General features: G+C 52.3%; 1 protein-coding gene across 14 annotated transcripts in view; it reads left to right on the forward strand.

Moving 5' to 3' along the window:
- Cxxc5 (CXXC finger protein 5) overlaps positions 1–5,925 on the forward strand; it is a 30,984-nt gene extending 25,059 nt beyond the window's left edge. For 7 of the 14 annotated variants that reach the window (XM_039096716.2, XM_039096713.2, XM_039096714.2 and 4 more), the window contains 2 exons: positions 2,640–3,705; positions 4,897–5,925. In XM_039096716.2, coding sequence (XP_038952644.1) covers positions 2,800–3,705; positions 4,897–4,941 — 951 coding nt within the window. In that variant the 5' untranslated portion in view covers positions 2,640–2,799 and the 3' untranslated portion in view covers positions 4,942–5,925. Of the gene's footprint in view, positions 1–1,089; positions 1,176–2,639 lie in introns of those variants that run through there. The other 7 variants (XM_039096715.2, XM_039096712.2, XM_017600902.3 and 4 more) reach the window with 4 other exon arrangements.
- The last annotated feature ends 19,843 nt before the right edge of the window (positions 5,926–25,768 follow it).

Here is a 25,768-nt window from a genome sequence, read left to right on the forward strand (position 1 = left end):
GACGCTGGCTCCGCATTGCTGATGAAACGGAGCCCTTTGTTGTCCCTCCTCAGGCGCAGTATTTCTTTTTGGGGGCTGGATGCGTTCCTGGCAGGGCTGATGATGGATGTGCGCGCCCGCCGCTGCCTACCCACCAGCTTTCCCTCCCGCTCACTCCCGCTCCGCTTCAACGCAGCCGGGCTCTTCCCCTGCTGCCTGGGTATTGCCAGGCCCTTCTTGGCCTTGGAGGGGTTGTATGTGCCCTGCCGTAGAAGGCTGGGGCCTAGGAAAATGCCACCTCTTTGTTCTCTCCTTCTGTGAACAGGTTAGATGGAGCCTATAGTTGTTAGGGACCAGGGAGGGCATCAGCCTTTCCCTAGGTCTGAAGGGGATGACACAGCCACAGAGGCAGGGTTGGAAGAAGACTGAGAGCTGCTAGGCCTAGGTCATGAAGATTGGCTTCGCATATTTGCTGCCTGGGCTTGAGGACTGTTAGCCCTGTGGCCAGTCCCACTGTGTATCCATCCTCCCTTACCTTCCAGGGCTAACAAGCCAGTGCTCTTCCTGCAGCACCTGTTCAGTGATATATCACGTTCCCTACCCCAAGCTCAGTGTGCTCTAGGACTTGGGGACTGAGACCACGTAGGCCCTGGGAGAACCAACGTGAGAGAGGAGAGATTCTAGGAGGGACCACAGATGAATAGCACACAAGGTCTGTTCTCAACATAGAAAGACTGGGATGGAGACAAAAGCAGGCGCTTGCCCCAAACCACGCCGCTTACTGCGTTGAAGGGAGCTGACTTCTAATTGACCTGCCCGCCCTGCACACAGAGCTGGCTCCTGGAGCTGGGGGGGGTGGGGGGGTGGGGGGAGCGAGCTTGAGCAAGCAAGAGCAGCGTTAATGCGACTATCGATTTCTGCCACCAGCCAGCAGGCCTTAGAGGCGGGGACACATGGGCTTTTGCTCCTGTCGCCCCAGCCCACAGACCTCTTCCTTCTTCCCTGTCTCTGTAGTTGGGGGTGCTGGGTTGTGGCCCTGGGCAAGGAAGTTGAGCTCAATGAGCAGGAGGTAGAAGGGGTGCGTGGTGTTTTCTGACCCTTGTCTCTTAGTACACCCAGGGTCACTGGTGCCAAGAGGGATCCCTGGTCTCCGAGGAAGAGGGTCTGGAAAGATGGTCTAGGCTGGCCTGTTGGAGGTGAGATAGTACAAAATCCTCAGACAGAATGGTCCCCTTCCTGTTATGGCCTGACCTCTGACCCCCAGCCATGTCTGAGTTGTTCCCATCATGCTTGGTTCTTCCTCATCTAGGCGCCCTGGGTGAATGCACATCCATGGAGAGGTGAGGGCCAACAGACAGAGTGAGGCTACAGGTTGCCCCGCTCCACCCCACCCCTGAGCATTTCAGTTGGCTGCTCTAACCACTTTCTGTCCTAGAGCAGAGGGCCTTATGGGTTACGGGGTTCACCCCTTTGTAAATGCAGAGTCGGACTGTCTGGCCTCTGGTACAGGCCCAGTATCCAGGGCAGCCTGGTGGGTGTGATGGGGTTGCACAGGGACAAAGATCTGATGTGTTCCTAACACTCGAGCCCAGGGCAGGGCGGGGTCCACCAGATGTTCGGCTGCCCCTTGAGCCACTAGCAGCTGCTCAGGGGTTGGGCCTTGTGCTCTCTCTCACTCCTGTCCTTGGGGATGCTAGACCGAAGCAGGCCTGCAGGGAAGGGATGCTAGAGGGCCAAGACTGATAGGAAATTGCTACCCACTCCATCTGGACCTGTGAGAAGAGGGCTGGTCACTCGTGTGCCCTGCTTAATGCTTGTGTTTAGAAGCCCCCTGTCGTGGGGAAGGCCCAGGCCTCAGGACTCTGGATGTGGCCAGAAGACAAGCTCTTGGTTGCCTCCCTCCACTCTCTATCTCGGCCCTCTGGGCCTTCACTGTGACCTCTGCTCCGCACCCTCCGTCCATCTGAAAGCCAGGAACAGCAGAGACCACACCGAAACCAGAGCAGAGTCTGAGATGATGGCTGTGGTTTCGGAACGGAGGGAGGTGTGCATGGAATACATGTATGAAGTGCTTCAGGCCAAGAGCCCCTGCTTCCTTTCTAAGGTGTTCCATAAATGAGGGTGCTGTACTCCATCAGACTGGATTAAACCAAGCAGCCCGATTCCTTTACCCGCTGTCTCCAAACAAGCATCCAGGGGCTGCAGTTTGGGTGTTGTGGTCTCTATCCTACACCTCTCCTTAGACAGGTCGGACTAGAGGTCGTGAATCCACAGGGTTAGTTAGTTAGATCTCCAGATCTCCTGCCCCACCGAGGACAGGGGACCCCGTGCTCATCAGTTAGGTCTTCCAGATCTACATGGGGCAGATTTGGGCTGGGACCACCTGACCTAAAACCTCCCTGTGCCTCTCGGTGGCTATGTGTCTTTGAGCTAGTAACTTTCATAATAAACCTTGCTCTCCCTGGCTAAGAAATAGATGATTACCACCTACTGCTCCCTAAGGTTCTTCAGGGTCTTAAGTGAGATAATACAAATAAATTCTCCACCAGATAGGCTTGTCGCCTAATGCCTCATCAGACTTCTGGTCGTTACCATGGCAGTACGGGTGGTGATGCTGAAGGAGGAGGGTTTACTGACCTTGTACCCACCTTTCCCAACAGAGTAAAGACGATTCCACGTGGACACCTGATCATGCGCCTACCCTGAGTGAGGCCCTCCAGGCATCTGTATTGTGGGCAGCCGGGCTACACGCTCAACTCTGAGCCCCCAGCAGCAGTTTGCAGGCTCTCCCAGCAGCGGGGTCTGGGCCTCGGCCCCACCATGTCGAGCCTCGGCGGTGGCTCCCAGGACGCCGGTGGCAGTAGCAGCAGCAGTAACACCAGTAGCAGCAGTGGCAGTGGCCAAAAGGCAGGAGGAACAGACAAAAGTGCCACGGTGGCTGCCACGGCACCGGCCTCCGTGGCAGACGATGCCCCGCCCCCTGAGCGTCGGAACAAGAGTGGAATCATCAGTGAACCCCTCAACAAGAGCCTGCGTCGCTCCCGCCCACTCTCTCACTACTCCTCCTTTGGTAGCAGTGGTGGCGCCGGAAGCATGATGGGAGGGGAGTCTGCTGACAAGGCTGCCGCAGCCGCAGCCTCCCTATTGGCCAACGGTCATGACCTGGCTGCGGCCATGGCGGTGGACAAAAGCAACCCTACCTCAAAGCACAAAAGTGGTGCTGTGGCCAGCCTGCTAAGCAAGGCAGAGCGGGCCACAGAGCTGGCAGCCGAGGGACAGCTGACACTGCAGCAGTTCGCACAGTCCACGGAGATGCTAAAGCGAGTGGTGCAGGAACACCTGCCACTGATGAGCGAGGCGGGTGCCGGCCTGCCCGACATGGAGGCTGTGGCCGGCGCCGAAGCCCTCAATGGCCAGTCCGACTTCCCTTACCTGGGCGCTTTCCCCATCAATCCAGGCCTCTTCATCATGACCCCAGCCGGTGTGTTCCTGGCTGAGAGTGCGCTGCACATGGCTGGCCTGGCCGAGTACCCCATGCAGGGAGAGCTGGCTTCTGCCATCAGCTCGGGCAAGAAGAAGCGGAAACGCTGCGGCATGTGTGCGCCCTGCCGGCGGCGCATCAACTGCGAGCAGTGCAGCAGTTGTAGGAACCGAAAGACTGGCCATCAGATTTGCAAATTCAGAAAGTGTGAAGAACTCAAAAAGAAGCCTTCCGCTGCTCTGGAGGTAACAGCACCGTAGAGGGAGGTGTGCGGGCTCTCCCATCTGTCTGGCGGTCCATACCTACCCCTGAGTCCTGGAGCCCACCTTTCCTGCCTGCAAGTGTGGGGGATACCCAGCCCCTAGGGCCTGGAGGTCTGGCTGCAAGATACCTGTTCACTGCCCTAAAAGTCAGAGCCACATCCTGAGATGCCAGCAAGCCATGGTTTGCAGGTAGGGGCCTGGCGTTCCCAGTGAGGCCCTGGGACTCTGATGCCCCTCCTAGGGCCTGTGTCAGATATCTCCACATAGGTACCAAGTTTCTATCTCCTAGACATGTCCTAAAGCATCTAGTCTGTAACCTAAGACTGGTTTTGTCCCTAGCCCCATCTGAGGGGTTTTATCTATGGACCCTGTGGCCTTGAGAAGAGTCATGTGTTGTTAAACTCCCAACCCCACCCTGCCCCCACCCCCAACCAAAGCTCCCCAAGATAGAGCAGAGCAGTCTCGGTGCTGGCTGCCCTGCCTGCAGGTGGGAAGAGGCAGCTCATTCATAACTGAGCTCGGTATACCTGCAGGGATAGCCTGCCCTTGTAGCAAGCAGAGCCTGGCTCTGTGTCCCAGCTGGGATAAACTAGCTGAGTTCACAAGCAGCTTTGCAAGTTGCCATTCCTGCCCACCAGTCTCCACTCCTCTTGCAAGTAGGCCTGACTCCATAATGGTTGGAACGGCATCCTAGTCAAGGCCTTTTGGCCACCTTTCTGACCGCAGCCTCTCGTGTGTCTTGCTTACCTACCAGCACACCAGGGCACCCACTCCAGTGCGGACACCCATGTGGACACCCGCCCTGTAGGCATCCCCTCATCATAGACTTGGCTGCTTTCCCGTCACATGCACAGAGCAGTGCTCACACTCACTTGGCAGACTGCAGCTGTGGCCCCAGGTAGACTACAGCCACCTGGTGCTAGGTGCCTTTGGGCACCTGAGTGGCTCAGGAGGCCTCTGGGTGCTCTGGGCCTTTGGGTAGCCCAGCGGGTCATGGCTTCTTCTTTGGCCAACCTGGCCTGGCCAAGATGACAGGAACTCATCCGGGTAACTGGCCATTCGTTCTCCATGCCCGTTCCTCCGTCATTGAGCCGGCCACGGGGAGCATCTTGCACCAGGCCCACCGGGACCCTGACTGAACTCTCTCCTTGTTTTTGTCTCCCGCCCCACCAGAAGGTGATGCTTCCGTCGGGAGCTGCCTTCCGGTGGTTTCAGTGATTTCAGTGACGGCCGGGAACCCAAAGCTGCCCTCTCCGTGCAATGTCACAGCCCGCGTGGTCTCCGGCAAGGGATTCGGGCGAAGACAAACGGATGCACCCGTCTTTAGAACCAAAAATATTCTCTCACAGATTTCATTCCTGTTTTTATATATATATATTTTTTGTTGTCGTTTTAACATCTCCACGTCCCTAGTATAAAAAGAAAAAGAAAAAAAATTTAACTGCTTTTTCAGAAGAACATCAACAAACAACAAGAGAGGTAAAGACGAATCTATAAAGTACCGAGACTTCCTGGGCAAAGAATGGACAATCAGTCTCCTTCCTGTGTCAATGTCAATGTTGTCTGTGCGGGAGATGCTGTTTTTGTGTAGAGAATGTAAATTTTCTGTAACCTTTTGCAATCTAGTTACTAATAAGCACTACTGTAATTTAGCACAGTTTTAACTCCACTCTGATTTTAACTTCCTTTGATTCTTTCCAACCATGAAATAGTGCATAGTTTGCCTGGAGAATCCACTCACGTTTATAAAGGAAATGTTGATCGCACCGTGTAGAAGCCCCCTCTGTATCCGTTCACGTGTGCAGAGCGGCCAGAGCCCACTGGGACTGGGAGTTCCTGACCCAGGCCCGACCATGTCGCACCCATCGTCCCCTGACTGGGACGCCCCCGCCCCAACAGTGACGGATTTTTGGAGAGATGAAAATTCTATTCATTTGTTGATCCGCTGAGATCTGGGGAGCCCACATCTCAGTATTTCTGATCCTGGCTACTTCCCCTAGAAAAAATGAGCCCTCTTTTTCCAGCCTTGCTCACAGCAGCAGAAGAAAGGGCTTCTTTTCGTGGTCCCCTGCTGGTAGGGGTGGGTGCCCAGGGGCCCCCTGCCCGTGGCCAGCTCCCTGCTGAGGAACATGCTGTTTGTATTGTTTTAGGAGACCAGGCTGTTTTGTGAATAAAACTGAATGCATGTTTGTGTCATGATAACACTACTGGCTTCTTGCTCTTGGGTTTTGGAGGGCTGGCTTGGGACTAGGGCTGGGCTGGGGAGAGAGTCTCTTGGAAAGGAGGAGCCTTTGGGCCCAGGAGGTACAGAGTTCCTCCCGGAGCAATTTTCCCCTGGGTTTCTGGACTGCAGCAGGGCCCTCTGTATGTTGTGGTCTTGGACCCCTTCCATTCCAGCCCAGTTTTAAGAAGTGCACTGCCTGCTCTGACCTCCAGAGGGTTTGTTTGGAAGAGGTGGTCTAGAATCTCAGAAGCCAACTGTCTGGGGAAATCCTTACAAAGCCCCATGGTCTTTGCCAGCCAGGGTGACTTTAACAGAGGTATATGATTTGAACGCTGCTTTGCACACAACCTGAAGGATAAGGCCTAGCCAACCACGGAGGAGTGCTCTTCCCCATACCCTCATCCGCTCTCAGCCTGGCAGAGATGGAAGCTAGACTTGCAGAAGGACTTCCTGACACAGTTTCAGGTGCGTGAGGGCTTTCAGAACAAAGGAAGGTGGGGCTTCTGAAGCGGAGCGGGTGGTGAGGTGAGGGAGATGGGCTGTCCGCTATTGTTCCTGGAAGGGGAAAGCAGGGAGGAGGGATTCTGACCCCAACCCTTTCCCTGTGTCACAGGCTCCCTTAGAGCACCAAGGGCTCTGCAGCCTGGCCTGGCACAGCAGGGGTAGGCAGGGGCGGGGGAGGTAGCTTTCAACTCCATCCCTGCCTGGGAAAATTCCCTTTCATGTGGCTGCCTGTGATCTCTCCAGGCGGCTCTGCAAAAGGGGGGTGTCCAGCAGGGAGCAGGGGGAGGTGTTACAGCTGGGGGCACCCTCACTCCTGCACAAGGCAAACTGCAGCACCTCCAGAACCTCGGGGGAAGGGAGGGCTCAGGAGGGAGTGGGGAGCCTGGCCAGCAGGGGGCACTGGGCTAGAGGCCTTGCTGGCAGCACACAGACTGCAGATGGCCTAGGCCGGCCCTCTGGCACATCTCCAGGTGTGGGGTGGGTGGCTCTGGTGCCAGCCTTAATGGGAAGGGATGTTGTGACTCAGTTGGCCTGAGCCCACCCCACAGTGCAGAAACCCAAGGTTCAAAGCCCCTCACTTCCAGTTACTGCCTCTTGATGTACCCGAGGGCACAGTGCAAGTGGACTCTAGCTAATGTTTTCGAAGGAAGCAGAGGGAAGGGATTGCTTTGCCCTGGAAAGTGATACTCTCCCAGAAAATGGTTAAGGAGGAACCACCGTCCTGAAGGTGGAGCTTGGTTCTTACTGAGCAGTGAGTGGTCAATGGCAACTTATTTTAAAACCATTCACAGGGCTGAAGAGATGACTCACTGGTTAAGAGTACTTGCTACTCTTGCAAAGGACTAGAGTCTGTTTCCCAGCATGTACCGCTCACAGCCACCTGTAACTCTAGCTCTCGGGGATCCAACACCCTCTTCTGGCCTCTTCAGTCACCAGCACATAAGCACACACATACACATAGGTTAAGAAAAAATATATTTGGGCCAGCTCTGGTGACACAGACCAACCTGTAACCCCAGCTGTGAAGGCTGAGACAGAAGGACAGCCCTGTCTAAAACAGAACAACCTGATAAAGTGGTTACATCCCCTGATCCCAGCACTTGGGGGATGGGGAAACCAAAGGCTTTCGTGAGTGTGAAGTTTTCCTGAGCTACATCAGGCACTGGCTCAAAAAAAAAAAAAAAAAAAAAAAAAAGGCTTGTGGGATGTGCCTTTAATTCCAGGGCTCAGGAGGTAGAGAGGAAGATCGATCTCTTAGGAGTTCAAGGACAACCTGGTCTCCACAGTTCCTGGACTCCCATGGCTATGTAGGAAGACCTTGTCTCAAAACGAAGATTTTGAATGTGTGCTTTCCCCAATTCAATAGCCTACTCCCACTCTTCGTCCATTGAACTTTACTGTATATGTATGTATGTGAGTGTTTTGCCCCAATGTAGTCTGTGCTCCACATGGGGGCCCAGTACCTGTAGAGGTCAAAGAATGTCAGATGTCCTGGGACCTGTTATAGACAGAAGCCGTCTTATGGATGCGGAAAATTGAACTCTCCCCTAGAAGAGCAGTATTTGTAACTGCAGAGCCACCTTCCCTAGCCCCACAGTGGACATTTCTTTAAAATAAAATAATTCACCAGACCCTTCCAAAAGGCCTTTAAGGGTGGGCCTGACCTTAGCATTCTCCCTAAGACTTTTTCTGCCGTATAACCCACCTCTACCGTATGGTCCTGACCCTCGCTAGATGGCCTATTAACCTACTTCTTGGCTATCTGGTTTAAAGGTCTCAAACTCCAGAAACCTAGTCTGTCTTTACAGATCTTTGAATCCTCATATTGTGACCAGTCTTTTCTCCTGTCCCTTTATCTCTGCTTTAGACCTCTCTCCTGCTGACAAAGGATACTCTTGGAGGAGTGGGGATGGTTCATTCCATCCCTTGTCAGGATGGGAAGTGTGGCCTCTGGGTTAGGAGCCTTCACCCCAGCATCCTATATCCCTACTAACAATCGAATGAAATTTGAGGGTGGCAAGGTATGAGTGGAGGGACTAGGCACACTCCTAGAGACAAATCCAGTAACACAAAGACTGTGTGTGTGTGTGTGTGTGTGTGTGTGTGTGTGTGTGTGTGTGTGTGTGTGTGTGTGTACATGAACATGTGCAAGAAAGGGAAAGGGAAAAACAGACTTAAAACCCAGAAAAACCTCACGAGGCTGCGTCCAGGAACATGACTGTACCATTGGATGTGACATGAAAGTGGGCTTGAAATGATGTGGAAGACATTTAAGATGTCCTGTGGCCACGGATTCATGTACGAATGATGTCATTGGGATATTCAGTGATATTGTTTGATCCTGTGACCATGTACAGTCCTGTAGCAGACCCAGGCTGATATCAAATTACAACTGAATAACATCGAGTGATTTTGTGTTTGTGGTACTGTTGTATAGCATGTGACCCTGGGACAAAACTTCACAATACTAAGTGTCCATGACTCATACACGTGGCCCCGAGACTGACATCAGAGAGTGTGTGTGTGATGTGTGTGATGACGACTGTGTTGAAACCCTGCATGTTACCTACATAATGCTGTGGATGTGTAGTATACATACATGTGTCAGTGTGCCCATGGGATTCCAGGGGGTACAGACCCGTTCATGTGTGTCTGTGTGTCTTCCTACAACAGTTCCTGCTCCTTGCCTCTGACAGCTATACAACTCTAGAGAAAGCACAGGGTTCTCAAGACAGTTCATTCTCCAGTGTGGTCCAGAAGCCCAGACTGCACTGGGTGCTAGTGTCAGGGAATGGGAGGATGGGAGACTTTTCCCACAGCTGAAATGCCCCTCTCCCAGACCTTTCACTGCTGGCTTCAGCTCCACAGAATACCTTGGCAACTCTGACTCCTTTGTTCTCTGTGGCCGCCAAAGGCCTCCCATTTCAACCCGAATGTCCAGTGCCTGCCAGGCAGGCGACCCTTCTTCCATGGCAGCTTGGTATGACCTAGTCCCTACCCACTGAAACCACCATCACCAATACACACTACACACACACATGCACACACACACACACACCACACACATGCACACACACACCACACACACACCACACAACACACAACACACACACACACACACACACACACACCCCTCCAAGTCTGTCCCGTGCTCTGGGTCCACACAGAGCTCCAGACTGGCCCTGAGCTGTGAGCTTGGTGTGCAGGAAGGAGGAAACACAACAGTTCCTGGGGCTGTGCTGGGTGATTGTGGGTCAGCATCTGGGTTCTGGAAGGGTCCAACTTCCCTTTGGCACATGGCCGAGCTGGAAGCTCAGCCTTCCGTCCAGACTGGATTCCGTTTTGAGTTGGTTGATGTTTCTTTGGCTGAGGTAAACCATCGGAATTGGGCTTATGACCCATTTTATAGACGAGGGACACTGCATGACTCACCAAAAGCAAGACGGCAATCAGCACCCAGGCTCTGGCTCTCTTGGGAGGAAGACCAGCTGCCTCCAAAAGAGTTGGCAGGGGCCTGGGAGTCTGGACATATGGGTTCCTCTCTATGTACTGGTCATGATGTGTCACAGCCACCATGTTGCGTATATTTCTTCTTGTTAGATGACCTTGGTTGAACAAGTACCCTTGCCTCTGTTCTGTATTCCTAGGGAAGACACAACCAGGAGTTTAGAGTAGGGCACTTGACAAGGTCACCTCACAAGTTAGTGCCAAGACCCACAGCAGGGACCCTGGGGGTAGATTTGAGGCTCAGCCTCCACTCCCAGCTTAACCTAGCTCACACTGCTACAAAGAAAGATGTGATATCTGCATGGCTCAGTTGTATCAAGGCCATTTGAGTCTGACCTGATTGCATTACCAGCTCCCTCTCCCTCCCAGGTGCCAGAGATACACAGAAGGAGGTCATTTGTGTACAGCCCTCCCTGGCCCCCAGGCAAAAGCTGTGGAAAGAACAGGCAACGGTAAAAACATAGATCTCAACCACATCACCTTGCAGATGGGAACTGAGCACAGAGAGCCTTGTCGTCCCCCACAATCACATAGCTCTGGTGTGTCCTATTCCTAAGGACCCACATCTGCCTTGAGGTCTCTGCTTTCCAGGAAGGATGGAAAGGTCTCCTGAGATTGCTGGCCAGGGTACCAACCGGACCTGTTTTCTCTGCTTGAGACCTACCACCTCCCAACAGCATTAAATTACCCCTCAGGCAGAGGACAGGAGCAGGCTTCAGATTCCAGGCAGTGGGGCAAAGAAGAGGTGGACTAGGTCCTCCCCAGCTACGACAGACTCTAGGATACACATCTGCTTTCTGAATGATCCTAACTCACCTTCCCTAACACACACACACACACACACACACACACACACACACACACACACACACACACGAGCCCTCCTGACCCCCCCCCCCACAGGCTCAGGTGTCCATGCTTCCCCTATCGAAGTACTGGTCACTCTGGGTGAGACTGCATGTGTTCAAGGCTGTAGTCTCGAGTTCATGAAGGGCACCATTAGCACCTAGCACATAGAAGTATGTTGAGAAACATCTGTGGATACAGATGTGTGGAGCATGCCTATAATTAGCCCTGGGAAGGTGGAGGTGAGGGGATCAGGAGTTCAAGGACAGCCTGAGCTTCATGTCCAAGACACTGTCTCACCACAAACCTGTGCGTCAAATAAAAGCCATCTTCCCTTCTTGGGTACTTTTTTCCTGTGTGAGTTCTTATCACAATTGAAGTACTATCCATGCATGAAAATTTATTAAAAAGAGCCTCCTTGGGCAGCAAGTGTGGCTCAGTGCCTTAAGAAGCATCTACAGGGGTTGGGGATTTAGCTAGGCAAGCGCAAGGCCCTGGGTTCAGTCCTCAGCTCTGAGAAAAAAAAAAAAGAAAGAAAGAAAGCAAAAAAAAGAGGCATATACAATGCATTGGGTTCAGTCCCCATAGCCCTCAGTAAGAAATACTGAAGGTGGTGATGAAACCCTCCCGCCTCCCAGGTCACTGAGCTTGTGACCAGTGAACCAAGCACTGGGCCAATTCACTATATTCATATGCCCAGGACACCATGGGAAGGGCATTGATCAAATATCTGCACTTTATAGATAGCAAAATTAGACCCAGAGAGAGAGAGGGGGGGGGGTGCAAAGTCACACAGCTGGTCTCTTAATCACCTGGTTATGCTTCAGACTTTGTCAGGAAACAAAGCTGACCTCTCCTGACAGGCACTGCCCACTGGAGCCAGTCTGGGGATTTGTTTGTTTGAGATGGAGGTTTCACTATATAGCCCATGTGGGATCCCCCTGCCTCAGCCTCTGAGTGCTGGGATTACAGGCATGTACTACCACACCCAGCCCATAAAATTCTTTAACCAAACATTTACAAGTCCAGGAAGGTTTAGAAAGAAAACAGAAGTACTGCATAGGGAGTAGGAACAGCAAGAGGAGAAATTCTGGAAGTGCAAACAGGCATGACCTGAGCCCACACAGCCCCCATCTTTCCTCACCCTAAAGGACCCCCGCCCCCCCACCCACAAATAGGATTGACACACAGCTGCTGGGGGCCCAGAAGAGTGGCCGCTGTGACGGTGAGGGCAAGGGCAGTGCCCGTTCTGCAGCCGTTGATAAGGTGACAGAGCCCTTGGGAGCAGGGACACGGTGAAGCCATGGAAACCCGGCTGAAGTGTGAGGCTGGCTCAGCCGCTTCCCCAGGTGGCTGCCTCCCAGGCCTGGCAGGGGTCCAGCAAGACAGGTCCAGCCACAGGCTATGTCTCCTCCTGCCCTCCCAGGGGTCAGCCTGGGCTGGTAGCTTCAAGTATCACTCCAGTCTGCTTTCCTATGGTGAGACTTGGGTCAGCCTTTGGGCGTTGGTATGGAAGACCAAGGGCAGACAGGTGCTCCACCAAAGCCTCCTTCCTCACTTATTCATGTCTGGTCTACTACCCACTCCTCTCCTCTAAATATGTGGTGCATTATTTACCTTAAGCATTCTGATAAATCATAATAGCAGAGACATCTGCTGTCAAAACTGCAAACTGCATTTGGGGCTCAGCTTGTGGACTATGATACAGACCAGGGGTGCATAGACTCTAAGAATATGAAAGGAATGTTTAGGGTGTCCCATACCTCCCTTCAGGGTTGGGTCTTGAAGGGGACACTAGCTCCATCTTTTGGGGTGACTCCTTACTGGCTGCTAGTCACAAAGCCTTCCCAGGGGAGGCTGTCCATCCCCTCCACACACACTGCGTTTTTAGCTTCCTGCCTTCCTCGGAATTTTTTTTTTTTTTTTTTTGGTTCTTTTTTTCGGAGCTGGGGACCGAACCCAGGGCCTTGCGCTTCCTAGGCAAGCGCTGTACCACTGAGCTAAATCCCCAGCCCCCTTCCTCGGAATTATTAATGCAGCAGCAAGAGCCGCTGAGAAGTCCCTGGAGCAGAGATTAACTCCTGGGGCAGTGCGGGTGGGGTTGGCCCTGGGAGGCTAGGGGGTAGGAGTGTGTGTGTGTGTGGGGGGGGGGAGTTGACGTTCAAGCCTCACAAGATTAATCACCCTGCAGCTGGCCCCATCAAAAGGGCACCCAGCTCTCAACACACCACCACCACCACCACCACCACCACCACCACCACCACCATGACCCCCCAGGAGGGGCTCTGCCTTCTCTGTCTTTCAAAGTCCCTACACTCTAACTTATGGGAGGATTTTGGGAGCTGAGGCCAAGTTCCTTTTGCCCTTTCTGGTTTCTTCCGGGTAGCCTCAGGGACCCTGAGGACCAAGCAGTAATCCTGTGGTCTCCTTGGTTTTAGTCAAGCTCTGCAGCCCTGAGAGGAGGCAGCCCTGGCCTGCCTGCCTACTGCCAGGCAGTACCCCCAAAGTAGAGCCGAGTGAGGCATCCCCAGGACCTGTTCACAGGGGGAACTCGAAGGAAGGTGTGGTGGATCTGAGGTTATGCTCCTCAGCCTGCCCCTCCCGCTCGCCCTGAATGGCCTAGAGATGGGGAACAGGGGACATCCTGGGTAGAAACACAGAAGTGCAGGCTTCTCAGCCAGTCACTCCACTTTAATCTTCAACTGCAGCAGGTGGGACTCGGGCTAGACCAGAAGCTAGACTGAGTTGCCCCCTGCCTTCCTCTGCTTACCTTCCTCCATCTAAGAGTCCCCTGACCCCACAGAGATGCCTCTAGGTGAACTAACTTGTGTGCTTTGCTGGGCTTCCTGGGTAAAGAGCCCCGTGGTGAGCAGGCAGGGCCGGCCTCTGGTGAACATCAGTTGCTAAGTGGTGCTGGGAATTGCTGCGGCAAACAAGGGACTAGAGCAAAACCTGTTAGATCTGACCTTGAGGATCCCAACTCTGGTGCCATAAACTGGCAGCTACCAAGAGTTGGTGCAACAAAGGGAACCAAGAAGGGACTCCAAGGAGACACAAGAGAAAAGCCCAGTCAGGCACTCTTGGATCTGAACCTTGTGTTGCCAGTCCCCTCAGTCGACAGCACATCTCCAAGATACAACAGAAGGAAAAGCTTGTGTAAAAAGTCCTTGAGAACTCCCTCAACTAGCTGCGTGTGAGGATACATACCTATAAACCCAGTAAAGGGTTGCTGCAAGTTCAAGGTCAGGCTGGACCTTAGCATAGCATGATCCTGTTGATAGAGCTACAGAGACAGAGAGAGCACTGTCCCTCACCCTCACATCACGGAACACAGAGATATGAGTGGAAAGGAAGAGGCAAGAGGCAGGAACAAGCATGGCTTACCTGGAGATGAGCAAAGGGTCAAGCTTCGCTTTTTGTGTGGGAATGACGCTGGCGTGCGTGCATACACGTTGATACGAACCAGTGCGCGTGTGTTCACATGGAGGGCAAAGGTCAAACTCAGGTATCATTCCTTAGGATTTTGACTTTTTGAGATAGGATGATCAGGCTGGCTTTGAGCTTAGAAGTCTGCCTACCTTTGCCTCCCAAGTGCTGGGATCAAAGGCATGTACCACTTCGCCCAACCACACTTTCACGAGAGCCTTTGGAACTCCTTGGGTTGTGAGAGCATGCTAGTGGGAGCCCAGGCAAGGGTTAATGTCAAAGTTGAGAATATAAGTTTACCTTGGGACAGTGGGAGCCAGTCATGGTTCTCAAACTTCAGCAATCTTGTGGGATAACTAAAACATTCCATTCCATGTTAGAAGGTTTAGGTTCAGGAAGTAACCTGTCCTCTTAGGAAGAATCCCAGTGACAGATTAACCAGGCTAATTGGGAAGGCTTTAGGACCCTTTCTGGATGAAAATAAAGAAATGTCTGTGTCTCAAGAGATACTAATGTAGAAGCAGCAGAATGGTAGACTGAATGGTAGGGTCTAGGATTTCCATCTGAGCCCTCCCTCAAGCTGGTTTCATGATTTCAAACAAAGGCCTAGCCAGCCTGACCTTCCTGTGCCCAGCTTTCCTCGTTGGTCTGTGGCAGAATCCAGCAGCAATCAACCTTGGCTCTGGGCGTTTCCAGGGCATCCAAGGCTTGAGTGGGCTTTAAATTTAGAGTTCTCCAACCTTCGCCCATCCTCGCATAGGCTACCTTTCTGCTCTTCTATCCACACCCCTTTCGCCTCTGACCTTGAGGCCAGCAGCCCCTACTACTATCATCTGTTGTCATGGGAACCCCACACTTCTGACCTAGCATGGGCAAAAGCAGGCCTAGAGCTCACAGCAAGGAAGGCTGATGGTACTGGGGTGGGGAATAGGAGTCCTTGTTCCTAGCAGCTTGGCTTTCTTCTTGGGAAGAGGGTACTAGCAAGATGGATGACCCGAGGCCAGAAAAATGGTTCAGCATATAAGGGTGCTCACTAAGCCTAACAGTTTGATCCCTAGGACCCAAATCCTGGAGGGAGAGAGGCAAGTTTGGGAAGTTCCCTGACCTCCACACAGATGTCGTGGCATGCACCACCCCCCAAACAAACAAACAATGTGATTTAATTTGAAAAAACAAAAAACAAAAAAGAGCCGGGTGGTGGTAGCATGTGCCTTTAATCCTAGTACTCAGGAGGCAGAGGCAGGTTGACCTTTGTGAATTCAAGGCCAACCTGGTCTACAGAACAAGTTCTAGGACAGCCAGGGCTACAAAGAAACCCCATCTGGAAAAACCAAAATTAAGAAAAGAAACCTGAACGGGGATGAGCTACCGTGCCGACCGTCAGGGCCCCTAGAGTCTTGTACTTTTCCAGGCTCACTCATCCTCTCTTGACTCAGCCTTAGGTTGGTGGTGAGAGGGAAGGTTGGTGGGGACCTTCCTATTTCTCTCACTGCCAACAACAACCAGAGCTCAGAGCCCTGAGCTCAGCTCATTCTCAAGGCTAAAAATACCAAGAAGGCGGCGGCTGCAGCTCCCTAGACACCCCATCCACCCGCCCCTCACTCCCAGCAACGCACGCACGCACGCATGCGTGCACACACACACACACACACACACACACACACACACACACACACACTTGCACTCACCCAGACCCAGCCTGGACCTTACTCCAGGGAGCTGTCTGAACTTAAATCACACAGTGCTCTGTCTGAGCTTTCCAAAGTCCCCACTCTGGGCGAAACCAAAATATGGATTCTGACCTCAATTTGCTGTGTGATTTTGGAGTAGTCTTTTGACTTCTCTGAGCCTCAGCTGTCCGTTTTATGAAAAAAAAAAAGAAGCTGCATAGAAAATGCAGAGGCTCGGATGAGAGTTCAAGGACCCGGCGGCAGTCATCTCTAAGGCCCTCGAAGCTCCCATGCTCTCTAAGCGGCTGAGCCCTGAGTCAGAGCACCCTTCTCTGCATACCTACTGAACTGGAAAGGATTGCTGGACTCCTTACACTCAAGAAGCAGAGGCAGGGGGATCTCTGTGAGTCTGGTCTACACAGTAAAAACCCTGTCTTCAAAAATTAGAAGAGGCTTACCTAGGAAGCGCAAGGCCCTGGGTTCGATCCCCAGCTCCGAAAAAAAGAACCAAAAAAAAAAAAAAAAAATTAGAAGAGGAGGGGTTGGGGATTTGGCTCAGTGGTAGAGCGCTTGCCTCGCAAGCACAAGGCCCTGGGTTCGGGTCCCCAGCTCCGAAAAAAAGAAAAGAAAAAAAAAATTAGAAGAGGAGAAAGAGGAAAAGTGGGAGGAGGAAGAGGAAGAATCAGAAAGAAAAAGAAGTAGGTACAAAGATTCAAGTCCTGTAAACATGGCACACAATCTGGATTTCTGGAGGCAGCTGGCGGGGAAGAAACATGTTTTTTTTTTTGGTTCTTTTTTTCGGAGCTGGGGACCGAACCCAGGGCCTTGCGCTTCCTAGGTAAGCGCTCTACCACTGAGCTAAATCCCCAGCCCCTGAGACATGTTTTGAAAGGATTCTGGGGTGTCTATTCTAGGGCAAGGAACTAACTGTTGGTTGTTAACTGTTGTGGCCCGAGACCCAGGCTGGAATCCACTCTGAACTAGAGCATTCTTTCCAAGGGAGCCAATGCCCAGTAGTTTTGTGAATGCGTTTTTAGACCGTGGAAGGGTGCTCTTAGGTAAAACATTAATAAACTGCTTCACATTGATGGAGAAGATTAAATGTAAATTAGATAATTAAAAATGAAGCTGATGCCTGCTGCTTGGTGCTATTACCTCTTATTAAAAGTTATGAGAGGTGGCCTTGGGTGGCGGCTGGTTGAGGGTTTCTGAAGAGGGTAGCAGAGGCAAAGGGACCCGGTTTGGTCTTACAGGTCCAGCAGGTGGGGAAACAGGGCGCTCCTGCATCCTATCTACACATGGAGGGCATGGGTGTTCACAGCCCTGAATACGGACCCAGGTTCTCTTCCTAGAGTTCTCGTGTTTCTTCATCTGTGAAAGAGGTGAGAGCAACATGGTCCCCACAGCTCTGGGGAGGATCACGCAACTCCAGGCCAGCCTGTCTGAAAAACAAAACGAGAGCCGGGCGTGAGATGCAGCTCAGTTGGGAGAGTGCATGTTAGTGACTGGGAAACCCTGCATCGAGTCCCCAACCAACCTTAGTCTGTAAACCCAGCACTCCAGAGGAGGTGGAGGCAAGAAGATTAAGAAATTCAAGGACATTCTCTGCTAGTCACAGGCCAGCCTGGGTTACAAGAGTCACCGAATCTACAAAACCACGCGCATACATGCTTGCACACATACATATATGCATACATACTTGTCTTGAGCTAGCCAGGAGTAAGGTCACATAGTTTGTTAAATAGCTTTGATTACTTGTATCACCCAAATCATCAAGATAGTTCTCAGCGGCTGGCTCCTAGCCGAGGACTAAGGCCTTCCACGATAGGCTACAGGGAATGGTTACTACGGGTTGATCAAAGCTGGGATAGAGCAAGGGAGTAAGGGTCCACAGTCATGCATTATGAGGTTGAGGTAGGTCGATCTGGGACAGTCCTCCCACGCAAGGATCCTGTTTCCTGATGTTGCACTGGCTCCTGGTTATTAATCTACCCTGTGTTCCTGGCTTTGTGCTGAATGTGGGGATCCCGGGTGAATGTTTCCGCCGTGAGAGAGGCAGCCCTGGGTAATAAGTCCCTAGGGGGTGGCTATTCCGAGCAAGCCCAGAACAGGCAAGCCTGTGTGGAGGGGGAGGCGTGTGCGTCCCAGGACGCCCTGGAGGAACTTTGTGGCTCCTGATTTCCCCGACCCTGGCACAGTGGAAGCTGGGCGAGGCAGGTAGCCGGCCCGCAGCATCCGAGGCAAGGAGGCTGAGAGCGTTGGCCAGGCCTTTGGTGGGCTGTTCAGGGTGCGCGCCGAGGGGGTGGGAACGCGGAGCGTGTGAGTCACCATTTCTGGGCCAGGCAGGCGGCGACTGCGGAGCGGGGGGCGCATTCCTGGCTGGCAGGGCGGCCGGCACTAATGTCTTTCCCACATGGCCCCGAGTTCCCCGCTCGGCACGATCACACGGGCAAGACGCTCCCGCGGCCACCCCCGCCCCAGCTGCCTTCTTCCCACAGAACCGTGGAGGGGGAGGGCGGCGACGAGGCGAGTGCAACTGGGCCTCCCGAGGTGGCCGGCCCTCGCACGGTGCCGGGTGCACTGGGAGCCACTGAGGCCGGGGCTCCCATGGATTCCCGGCCAGTTTCAGTCTACCCTTTCCTGGCCTGCATACAGCTGGGTGTCGGAGAAGCACTGGCAGCGAGATCCCCAGTAACTTCGGCCCCTTGGGACTGAGGCTGCCGCCACCTCCTCCTCTTCTTCCCGTCGTGGCCTCTGGGCCAAGCTCTAGGCTAGGGCTGTATGAAGCAGCAACGCCTCCGGAAGGGTCTGGGGAGGGTGGTTCCTGGAAGAGGCCACACCCAGTGCCTCATTCCTTGGTTTGGAGGACAGCCCTTGCCAAGGCCAAAGGGACTGTGAGCACTGCTTCCCACGCAGTTCTTGTCCCTGGGCCAGGCCCCTAGGGGGAAACTGAGGCTGCGAGGGCGGCCCACCCAGAGCTCCCTGTCTGCTGGGGGAAGTTGGCGGTTGTCCCTCCAGCTGGGCTTAGAAGCGCTAATGAGAGTTAAATGTAGGTCGTGAGTCACCTCGGAAAGGGGGATGGGACCACCCTCAGAAGTGAAGGGTGAATAGCTTTGCCACACTGCTTATCCCCACCCCTAATCCCCACTTCCTCTACACCACATCCCCTAGCCCTTGGGAAGGTGACCCTGTCATCCTGGGCCTGACTTCCCTAAAAGATGGCTGTCTCAGAAGTAGAGGCTGTGGGGCCATAGAGAAACTCCACATCTAGCACCTGGGATCTCATGACCGTGAGTTCTGGGGTTTGGTCATGAGTTGGGATGGGGGCTGGGCAAAGAGCCCAGGCCACCCTGAAAATCCCCCTACTGGCTGTCTGGCCGTCCTCAGGCCACCAGGCTCTGACCACACAGGGTGTCTCTCCTACACCCCCACACCCAGCTCCCTCCAGCCAGCACAGGGACTTCCGTTTGCAGTCCTCATGACATGGCAGTGTGTGCGTACATACTTGCCTCTGTGACGGGGTTTGTCACTGCGTGTGACTAAATGTGCACTTGAGTATATTTATGTATGACTGTCAGTGTCCAAGTGAGCCTCAGGGTTGTAGGGCCTGGGGAGGGAATGGTTTCCACATGCTTGTCTGTTTTATTGGTTGTGTCTTACCGTATGACTGTATGTGACTGTGTCAACCTCACCCTACCCACGAGGTCCCTTGCTTCTCCTTAGAGCACACCACTATCACCACCAAGAGAAACAGGGTTAGGGAGTGAGTCTGGAGGGAGCTGCAGGGGGACAAAGTATTTCTGTTGCCTTCTGAAATGACCAGGCCGGATGGTCAACACTGGAGGTGGGAGGGTGGACAGTCAAAGGAACGAGACCCCTACCCCCGAAGAAGGGATCCCGGCTCAGCAGTCCCCTCCCTGCTCCCTCTACTCTCAGCCCAGCACCTCCTGGCAAGAGCTTATTTGCATGGTATTTACATTTCATTTGCATCGCGTTCAATTAAAAACCTGACCAGCTCCCGCCTGCCTGGCGCTGCCTGCCCAGCCTGGTGAAAATGTTGGTTGGGCACTGTCGCCTGCCCCCCCATGGACTGACCCATGTGGGAGGGGTCCTCCCTTCAGTGAGATCATCCTAGTCACCCACTCCATGAGTGTGAAAGCTGGAAGGACAAGTGGAGAAACTGAGGTCCTGAAAGGACCACCTAGAACTGCAGGCTAAGGGGTAGTCTCAGAGAAATCACAGCAACAACTGCCTCTTTAAGGAGGAGTTGCTGCTGCAGGAGCATAGCCAGCACCTGCTGTGCACTATCTCAACACTATGGCACTACTCTTTAGTAACCATCCTTGGGTTATCCCTATTTCACAGATGGGAATGCCGAGGCTGAAGAGAGCAAGCCTTAGGTCCACACAGCTAACACAGAATTTAAATATGTCATTTTTACTATCCAGATGCTAAGGAGGAGCAGAATTGCAGGAAGGTCTCCGCTGTCCTGGTGAGCCCAACATCATTAACTCTGGGTGGGCCTGCAAGCTGATCCCCTGAGGCTGGCCCTGACTGCTCTGCTTCCTAAAACTGACAGCTGTGCCTAACTCCTGGCTAAAAGGTGGGGTGCACTTGGCCATGGTCTTCCTCTTGGAAGACTGGCCTTCTTGGGCTCCAGTCAAGGCTGGTAACACTGTGTAAAGGGCATAAACGGAGAGGAAAGAGTTGAGAATGGATGAAACCATCAGCTGGGCCCTCATCGAACTTTGTAACTTGAGAGCCTTCCTACAGCATCCTCTCATAGAGGTGGGCTATAGATGTTACCTAGGACTGAGCTCTGAGAAACAGTATGAGGTCCTCAGCTTGCAGGTGGAGGAGTCATGCAAGGTCCAGGGTCTGGCCATGAGACTGAGGTAGGCTGTCATTGACAGGCACCTAGTGCCTCCACGTGTATACATTCTGCATGTGCATATCATACGTGCATGCATACATGCATATACACACATATGTACATACACACCCATATGGACTGAGACTGCTGGCGTGCCCCTACCCAGCTCTCACTTCTACGTCATCACTCTTGGTGGAGGAGAACAAACCCCATCTCATATGGAATTTAATCCACATTGGAACTGTGAAGGGAGGTCCCAGAAAAGGGACTTTTCTCACCCATTTCCTTGGGCTCTAGGGGGTTCTTCCCACCTCTGATTCTGGGCCACACTGGTTTGTTCTGAAATAGATATGTGACTTGGGTCTAGCCAATCAGGCTCAACACCAAGGCTTTAGTTGAGGGAGTTCTCTGATCTAGCAGTTGGGGATTTGGGGACCACTGCCTTGATTTATTTTTTACTTTTTTTCCCAGACAGGATCTCATGCCACCCAGGCTGGCCTCAAACTTGATATACAGCTTAGGATGTCCTTGAAATACTCATCCATTTGACTCTGCCCAACAAATGCTACCATTACAGGTGTGAGCCAACACACCAGGGTCCAGCATCAGCAGTTGGAAGAGCGCTGTCCAACAAGCCAGCGAAGAAAAGACCGTGGGCTGGTGTAGCTCAGTGGTAGCACACTGGCATACGGCTTTAGGGACTGCATCTGCAGTACCTTAAGAAGTATTCTTTAACCTTGGAGTGAGCCAGTTGGTTGGCATTTTGTTTGAGCTATGTGTGTTAGAGTTCTGCATTTGTAGCCCAAGGATCTGCCAAGATTGTACAGGCCTTGCCCAGTTCTCCCTCCAAGTCTTTATCTATGTGTTTCTGCCTGGAAGTGGACTGCCTTTCTCTCCTCATTCTCCACTGACCAGCCAGACATGGGTGTGGGAGCCCAGCTTGTCAGCCCTTCTCCGGAAGGCTCACTGCCCTCTGTTCCTTCCTTCTCTCTGGGCTGCATTCTCTTGAGAGTTACCTGGAACTTCTCACACAACCCTGACACTCCGTGTCTATGCCTACAACAGCTTTGCTGACTATGCTCTGTTCAAGCACTCAGGAGAATTAGGAAGATCACCACCAGTTCCAGAGTAGAATGGTCCACAAGATAGACACATACATACATACATACATACACACACACACACACACACACACACACACACACACACACACACACATACATACCCTTTTCAGGGGCCTTCTACATCATAGTCCCATAGTCCAGATTCCTAAGTGCTGTGGGCTGTCTTCTGTGCCACAGATAACACAATTGGCACTAATCTGTAGTCAGTAGCTCAGTGTAGGCATTAGACAGTCTTGGTTCACATTCCAGTCCATGCAGAGGTCAGGGGACCACTTTGGGGACGTGGTTCTTTCCTTCCACTTTTGGGTCATAAGAATCAAACTTAAGGTGTCAGGCATGGTAGGGCAAGCATCTTTACCTATTGAATCATACTCCTTGTTGTCATAAAATCTTTGAAATTAGTCCCTGCCTCTAGTGTCCTGTCCTTTACTATATTTTAAGAAAAGATCTTCCTATGTAGTCTAAGCTGGGCTTGAACTCGTGATCTCCCTCAGCTCCCTGAGAGCTGGCACAACTAGTCTTGTTTGAAGATGTTATACCTGGGCCTCAAGTTGCAGGCCTACCATCCAAACTACTAGAAGAGTCCTTGAAGCAGAAGATCCCTTGAGCACAGTATTTTAGGGTCAGCCTGGGCAATAGTGAGAACCCCCACATTATAAAAATAAGCAAAGCCAGTCAGAATCATGACTTCCTGTAATCCTAACTCTTGAGGTAGAGGTAGAATGATCAGGAATTCAAGGCCAGCATAAGCTACACAGTTCTGGGCCAGACTTAGCTGTTTGATCCAGAGCACAGACTGCTCCATACACATCTGATACACTTATAACTGAAAAATAAAAAGTATTGGGCCTGAGGATGTAGCTCATTGGTAAGGAACAGTTGCCTAGGTTACCCAAGGCCCTGGGTTCAATCCCCAATATCATATACCCCCCAAACATGGTCAAATGTGGGTGTTAAGGAGATTAAATGACCCAGGAAGTGACAGTACACACTTTTAATCCCAGCACTTGGGAGGCAGAGGCAGGCAGATCTCTGTTAGTGTGAGGCCAGCCTGGTCTACATAGTTTTAGGGTAGCCAGGGATAAACAAACTGTCTTGAAAAAACCAAAAATACCCAACAACAAGAATTAAATGAATCTGCATAAAAATACTCAATACGGACAATACACTGATTTTGTTTTGTGCTTTTCGTTTGTTTGTTGTTTGTTTGAGGTAGGATCTTATAGCCCAGGCTGGACTCAAACTCCTTATGTAGCCTGGGATAACCCTTAACCCCTGATCTTCCTGCCTTCATTTCCCCAAAATTGGGATTACAGGTGTTACCATCACACCTCCCTCAAAGCCCACAGATAGTTATGATGCTTGAATCTGAGGGCTCAGCTGTGAAACGTCAAAGTCCCCGCCCTGGGAGAAGAGCGAAATGGAAGTTGAGGCAGTGGCGGCTGCAGCTTGGAGCACCCAATCAGGAGAGTGGGGTGGCCCTCCCCAGCCAGTCGGAGCTCTTACAGGGTCAGATCTCCTTAGCCCACACCCCTTCCTTACAAAGCGCCTTTGGTAGGGGGAGGCTTGGTCATTCCCTCCCCCTTCTTTCCTTCCCTGTCGTCCCTTCCAGCCGGCGCCTCTCTGAGTTAATCTCCTCGCCCGTCAGGGGGTGACAGGAGGTGTCTGTCATTCGGAGCCGAGGCAGTCAGCCTCGCTGGCTAATTGGGGCGCGGGCGCCCGGAGCACGGGAAATGGCCGGAGGGAAGGAGGGGGAAAGAGGGAAGAGAAGCCGTCCTCACCTCCTCGCAGCCGGCTTGGGGCTGATCCACATGGCTCCTTAGGGGGAAAGGAAGGCAGAGAAGAATGGGCTCTGGGACAGGACTCTGATCTTGGACAAATTGCTATTCCTCGCTAAGCTTCGTATTAATAACGTTAACAGTAAGCCCTTACAGAGCAGTTGCTGTGTGGATCAATATGCCTATTGAAAACCTCCAATGGGGTTTTTAGAGTAATTAGAATTCAGGGTACACCATTCTGAAGGACCTGAGCACCCCCTTGTACCTCTCTCTGCTGAGCCTCTATTCTATGTTCCCCCAGTTCCAGATCCTCCAGCTTTACTCCCACGAAATAGTTCCTGCCTCAGGGCCTTTGCACGTACTCTTTCTGCTCTGTGGAGCATCTTCCTCTATCAGATCCTGGACCACATCATCCAAAATAAGTTCCAGTTCCTGTGTTACACCGCCCTGTTATATTAGCCCATTTCATTCACTGACATCTATAATACGAAACCATTTATATATGTCTGTGAATAACTGCTGAAACTTAATGCCTCAAACAAGGCTGGGCTCATGAAGACCATAAAGAATGATTAAATGAAATTAACTCCTTCATCTTCTCACATAAAGCTAAAGATCTTGATAGTGCCCCAGTTTTTCCCATTAAAAAGTAGGTTTATATGCATGAGTGTTTTGCTTGTATGAATGTGTTTATTCCATGTAGAAAATGTTTTAACTTGAATGTTTGTACGTGCACTGTCTTTGTGCCTGATGCCCAGGGAGGTCAGAAGAGAACACCAGAGCCCCTGGAACTGGAGTTACGGTTCTTTGTGAACCACCACGTGGGTACTAGGAACTGAACCCAAGACCTCTGCGAGAGCAGCCAGTGCTCGTAACCACTTGGCCATCTCTCCATTGTGTGTCCCCATTTTAAGGTGAGGGAATGGAGGATTAGGGAGTATAAAGTCGGGTAATTTGAAAAGACCTCCCAAGGCTAGGGGGTCGTGTGGGTTTTAGGACTGTGAGTTCCTGGTCACCTTGCCATTCTCTTGCACGTGGTGGCGATGCGGGTAAATGCTGTGGACCTACACCAGGCGGGCAGGTTTCCCGGGAGCTCCACTTGGCAGCCTAGGGAGCTGCTCCTGGGTTTGCTCTGGGCAAAGTGGGCAAATGAGTTCTAAGGGGGCTTCTAGCAGGCCAGGAGGGAGGATGCCAGTGGAGGGGCTAGGCAGTCCATCTTTTTTACCTGTCCCTTTCTACCTGGCAGAGCGCTGCCTCCTAGACCGGGCTCCATCCAGACCTTTCTTGTCCCTCCCACGCTGTCCTTACCACACTGGAGGCTCTTGCCCACTGTGCCTGTCGCTCACCCACCATGTTCTTTTGCCACCCTTTGAAGCCTAGCGTCTGCTGCCTCCTCTGGGAAGCTGCCTGGGCTAGTGTCGGTGTAGGGGCTTCCAGCCAAGCAATCAAGTGTTCTATGTTACCCACCACATGGTTGATGCAAAGCCACTCATGAAGTCTCCTGTCCATCCATGAACCCCCTGTTCTGGGACCATGGATCTCTAATTTCCCTAAGTTATCTACTAGGTGTCCAAGCCTAAAATCTCTACCTGGAGTGGGCAGCAAGATGGTCTCGGCCAGGCTCAGTCCACACCTTTCATACCTCAAGGCTGGTCAGACTCCACTCAGTCTATAAGACAAAACCTGACAATGATCCTGGGTCCAGACAGGACAGGCTATTGGCTTCTGACAGCCCACTTGGGCTACTGTCCATCAGCCAATCACGTGGGTGCCTACTTCTTCAGTTACCATATGTCAGGGTGGCTAAATGTCCACGTTACACACCAGCTTTCTCTCTTTATCCCCAGGGTCACAGCCAGCTTCCTCCCTCCTTCCTTCCTTCCTCCCTCCCTGCCTCCCTCCCTCCCTGCCTCCCTCCCTCTCTCTCTTTCTGTCTCTTTCTTTTTTTTTTTTTTGTTTTTGTTTTGTTTTTTTCCATACAGGGTTTCTCTGTGTAGCCCTGGCTGTCCTGGAACTCACTCTGTAGACCAGGATGACCTTGAACTCACAAATATCCGCCTGCTTCTTCCTCTCGAGTGCTGGGATGAAAAGTA

Source organism: Rattus norvegicus, chromosome 18 (genome assembly GCF_036323735.1).
Source record: "Rattus norvegicus strain BN/NHsdMcwi chromosome 18, GRCr8, whole genome shotgun sequence".
In the NCBI taxonomy this organism is placed as follows: Eukaryota; Metazoa; Chordata; class Mammalia; order Rodentia; family Muridae; genus Rattus; species Rattus norvegicus.